This window comes from Lagopus leucura, unplaced genomic scaffold (assembly GCF_019238085.1).
Source record: "Lagopus leucura isolate 7727_CA_CO unplaced genomic scaffold, USGS_WTPT01 Super-Scaffold_739, whole genome shotgun sequence".
In the NCBI taxonomy this organism is placed as follows: domain Eukaryota; kingdom Metazoa; phylum Chordata; class Aves; order Galliformes; family Phasianidae; genus Lagopus; species Lagopus leucura.
In genome coordinates this window covers 10,832,402-10,837,521 of record NW_024962255.1, presented here as the reverse complement: position 1 = coordinate 10,837,521, position 5,120 = coordinate 10,832,402, and the positions used below count along the sequence as shown (strand labels likewise).

General features: G+C 58.0%; 1 protein-coding gene across 1 annotated transcript in view; it reads left to right on the top strand.

Moving 5' to 3' along the window:
* The first annotated feature begins 494 nt into the window (after positions 1-494).
* The window catches only part of UNC5B (unc-5 netrin receptor B), a 31,124-nt gene continuing 26,498 nt past the window's right edge, over positions 495-5,120 (top strand). The window contains exon 1 of the mRNA XM_042863303.1: positions 495-576. Within this exon, the coding sequence (XP_042719237.1) occupies positions 495-576 (82 nt within the window). The remainder of the gene's footprint in view (positions 577-5,120) is intronic.

The following is a 5,120-nucleotide window of genomic DNA, read 5'->3' as shown; positions in this document are numbered from 1 at the left end:
CAGTGTCTGATGTTGTGGTGACAGCAGTGAGCACTCTGATCTGTTTTGGTCCTCTTCCAGCACATTGCTCTTCCCCATACACACAAGCTGAAGGCAGCCGGGCTAATGAGCTGCTGGCGCTGTCCCAGCAGCAGGACCCCCCTCTCCATCCCCGCAACCAGCACCCTACCTCAGGAACAGAGCAGCCGCCTGCCCTAAATCCACCTCTCCGGGTGCCCATGCTGTGCCATCCCCAGCACGCTGCGGGGCTCCCCCTGCTGCCCGCAAACCCCCTCTGCAGACTGGAACGGGGATCGGGGGTTGGTTCCGAAAGGGCTGAGCGGAGGCGGCGCGGGGCTGAGGCCGGTCGCAGCTCATCGCAACTCTCCGTCCGTGGCCACGCCCCCTGCCGCGTGGCTCCGCCCCCCGCCCCGCCCCGCCGCCGCGGGCAGCCCGGCAGTGTGGCGAGGCGGGCGGGCAGCAGCGCTGTGCTCCGCTGGGCTCCGCGCTCCGCCATGCCGCCGGCCCGCCGCCTCCTCCTGCTCTTCCTCCTCCTCCTGCTGCCGCTGCACCGTCGCTGGGCGCTGGCCGCCGCAGGTACGGGGCTGGAGGGCTCGGGGTCAGCGGGGAGAAGTTGTTTTTTGGGGAGGGGGGAGGGACGGACCTTTGGCTGTGCTGGCAAAAGTTCGCTGCCGTTTGGCTGGCTCAGCGCTGCGGCTTCGTGGCCGCGGGTTTCGGTTCGTGTTTCCTGTTGGAGCGCTTTGGGGTGGGGGGCATCGGACCCACATAGCTGCACCCCGAGAAGGGAGCGGGGTGGCCGCGGGTTCCTGCGCTCCTACCAGACGATTCTGTTTTATTCTGTTCTGTTATTCCGTCGTCTTATTCCATTTCATCCCGTTTTTCCTCGCCATCCACAAAAACCAAACCGGTCCCGTCCCTGTCCATGACACGGCGGGCTGTCGCGTCCCCCGGGTCAGACAGGCAGTCCTTCGGGCAGGGTTTGATGTTGCCTTCTTTCCAACCCGGCTGTTGATGGCCGGGGAGCTCAGCGATCTTTTTCTTTTTTTTTTTTTTTAATTATTATTGTTTTCTATTTTTTCCGCTATGGCTTTTCAAAGTTTCCTGTGCACAACCCAATCTTGTGATTGAGATGCACTTGAAATAAATGCTGCCCTTCCGTCGGCAGTCCCTGCGCAGAAAACAAACAGGCATTGCTCCTGCTGCCCTCTCTCGTTAGCACTCCTCTGATCCAGCTCAGCCTTCACTATATTTATATACACGAGTGTGTGTGTGTATATACATATATATATTTCTATATATACATTCTCCCCTCCCTATAACTCACCAACATCTTCTGAGGTTGGTGGCTCCAGGAGGCTGTCACTGTATAGGATCTATGAGGTTGCAGTCTCTATTCAATCTTGGGAGGAGAGGGGCTGAGAGCATGCTGCAAGCCTGGGTCTGTCCCATGTGCAGGGCTTGGAAGAAAGGAGGCTGGGAGGGAAGAACAGGTTGAGCCTGCCCGGGTGAGCAGTCTTGGGGGCATGCTGTGGGGATACAAGTGCATTGTCGGGTTTTGGATGGGATGGATATTGCAGATGGTGATGCTGGGATGGGTGCTGATGGTCCTCTGGGTATGGCTTTTCTGTGCTGATACCTGGAGAACGTACTGGGGGGATGCAGCTGGTGGTGTGTGTATCGTCCCTGCTGTCCCTAAGAGCTGCGATTCCTGCATTGGCACCGTGGGCAGGTGATGGGGGGCTGCCCGAGGACCTCTGCTCAGGTCCGGGCCTGGAGTGCAGAAGGACGTTTTGCAGTGTTGTCTCCTTGTCCCTTGGCTTTTCCATTATATTCCCTTGGCTTTTCCATTACAGAGGCTCCTTCCCTTCACCCCATCCCTTTGGGTTTGCAGTTTGAGAGCCAAATTCCTGTCCTTGCTCAGTGCCTGCCGCCTCCATGGGGACACTCGAATTGCTCGTGGGGTCCTTTGGATCCCATCGGCCCTGGTCTCTGCTTTGCCTCCCTGTGGTTTGCTGTCATTTGCCTTGTGCAAGGCACTTTGCTTGTGAGCCAGCTGACAGCCCCTGCACTACAGGCACTGGGCAGGGTGCATCCTGAGGTGCCGTGTGGGATCCTCCCCCCAAACCAGAGCTTTTACCCATACAGCACCATGGGAGTAGGGAGCCAGTGGCATCAGGGTGACGCGGCTCATCACATCAAGCTGGAAAAACAAAGTGTGAGCTGCAGCAGGGATGCATCAGTGCTGTGAAATGCACAGCATGCAGGGAGAGCCCCCAAAAAGTTGCTCCGGTGTCGCACCCGGCGAGAGAAGCTGAAGGCAGCTCCCTCCCACGTCGAAATCTCTCCTGAAGGGCACTTAGCACGGCTCAAACGGGGCCGTTTGGAACGCGGCTGTATAGCTGCTGTGCACCGGCATCGCACCGCCGAGGTGCTGCCGTGCCTTGCCGTGCCGGGTTGGGAGCGAGCCGAGCAGCAGCCCCGCGCTGTGCCGGGCCCTGACTCACGGCGCAGGAATGCGTCGGGCTGGCGGCCCCGGAGCCGCTCCTCGGCTGCGCTCATCCCAACCCCGGGGCTGAGCTGGGGCCGCGGGGGAGTAAGGCCCCCCGGCTGTTGGTTTATGCTTCTTTTAATCTGGGGGCGCCTTTGGGAAGGGCAGCTCCCCGCCTCCCCCTCTTCCATCAGCTCGAGCTCTTCGGGTGCTGGAAACCCCCTTCCCAGAAAGCAGAGCCCTTCCCCTAGCCCGGAGGTGCGGGATTTGGGGCTGCCCCAAACGCTTCCTTGGGATTTGTGCGGATAAAGGGTTGCTGAGGAGGAGGAGGAGCGCGAGCAAGGCTTGCCTCCGACGGATGGGGCTGGGATAATCCCCCTGGCATTTGGCAAGTGAATGTTTTGAGCCAGTTAGCTTCTGTTGCGCTTTGCCTGTTTTAAGGGAAAACTGTGATGTTATTTATTTAGTTATTTTCCTGCCCTGGAGATGGAGGACAGAGAGTTGAGACACTTATTAAAGAGTAATGTACCGAGTTATGCAAGAAGCAGAAGTGCAGCGGGGTAGTGAAGGGACCCAGAAGCTTTCCCCCATCCTCCTGGCGAAAGCAGAGCACTGGGGCAGCAGCTCTGGGAGGTGCTGTGGCTTCTGCTGTGGTGTAAGGAATGGGGACTGCCCCAGTTTTCAGGCTGAGAGGGGGAGGGAAGGGGGCTTGGCTGCCCTCCTGCCTGCAAGCATCCTCCTGATCCCTACCAAACTCTCCTCCATCTGGACACGAAGTCAGTTCATGGCATCTCCTGTGCTAGCAGGGTTCTGCTGGTATGGTCACCCTTCCTCACCCCATTCCCCTTCTTCCCAAGTCCAAAGCTGAGGGATTGTTTCCCTTTGAGAAAGCATGGAAAATCCCATTTAGTGACATTGAACATGCACTAAACCTGCGCTGGGCTGCCTTTGTGGGGCAGCGACCACCGCGGGAGGAGAGGCAAAGTCCTTGAGGGTTTCCAGTGGGCTTTGGGTAGTTATTGGCCTTGGCCTTTATGGATGAAGAGAGCAAACACACCAGTGTTGGGAGCACCCAGGTGGGTGTCCTGGGCTGGGGTGTGCATGCTCCCAGTAGATGCTGTGGGCGGTGATGAAAGGACTGCATGGCGTGGGAGCTTTCCTGGGGCAGCAGGCAGGAGCCGGCAGCTCCTCGGGACAGGTTTAAAGAGGGGAAGGGCCACGCCTGGGCTGCGCTTGGGTGTTGTGTGGCCTCCAGCCGCGATGCTTTTCCAGGTTTGCTGACGTGAGCATATCCAGCCCACAGCCTCCGTCCCATCTGTAACAGCACAGCCCTTCTCTGGGGCCAAGCAGCCCGAGGGTGCTGTGTTCAAAGGGCACAGGGCTTCTCCTTTCCCCATGTGTAACTTGGGAGAAAAATGCGTTCAAACATAGTGAAGGAGTAGCAATCCCCTGTGGAGACCTGCTCCTGGATGCTGCCACGTTGCTCCTGTGCTGGAGTATTGCTGGGGAACTTTCTTCTTTTTGAACAAAGCAAGCTGGAAAGCTGTTTTGCTGCATGCACGAAGGATTTCTGAGCACTGAGGGCTGTGCTCAGTGCTGTGAGATGGCCTCAGGACCCAGCACCAGGCTTAGGGTGTCTCAGCTGTGTCCTCCATCCCTCTCTGGGGACCGGATGGCCGTGTTGCAACGTGCACAGAGTCACTTCAGAAACAGCTTAGGGCAGCGGTCACAGTGGATGTATATACAGCAAGGTACAGAGGCACAGATTTCAGGCCCTAGCATTTATACAACAGCAGAAAAAAACCACGGCTGGCTCAGCCCAAAGCTGGAAAAGCAAGCTCCGAAGCTGGAAGCAGGGCTGGGCTGCTTCTCTCAGAGCGGTGACTAACAGGGGTTTTTCAAACAAACGCTGGGATAAACTGGTTATGCAAAGCGGGGGGAATCGGGCAGGTTTCTCGGAGTCTGCAGCAAAAGCAGCGAGAGCGGGGCGTGCTGGGGCCGGTCCTGCCTGCTGGGGAATCCCACGCGTGGCCACACAGATCCGGGGGCTGGTGGTCGGGCATTGGGAAATGCCAGTGACCCCACAAAATAGACAGAAGATGTATTATTTTTGCAAGCGGGCCACTTGCCCCTGATGCCCACCCTTGGAGCATCTTATGGGTGATACCCACGGGACTGGCTGCTCTGCTTGTCCCTGCTGGCACAGGGCTTGGGAGTGAGATGGATTTTTGGGGAAGGGTTCAGGCTAGGGAGAGCCTACAGGAGAGAATGCAAAACATATGTCTCTGCCAGGGTCAGATTGCGTGCCTAAAAGAGCATGGAACAAAAGGAGTCAGCATCGCACAGATCAGGTCCTACAGCCCAGTTTGGTGCAAGAGGACATGGGGAGGGACCCAGAGAACTCCCAGATGGGCTGCGAGACCAGGGCTCCTGGGAACCAGCAGTGCTGGAGCTGGGAGGGAGATCCTCCAGGTTGCACTGCTTTCGTAGCTCTGCACATTGCTGGGGGTGGAGGAAGGAAGGGTCCAGCTGTCCCCTCCCCATATCAGTGGGAGGAAAAGGGATCACTACAGCAGCTCCCAGCTGAAATCCTATGGAAAAAAACTCACCTAAGCTCCTGCTGGATCCCTGC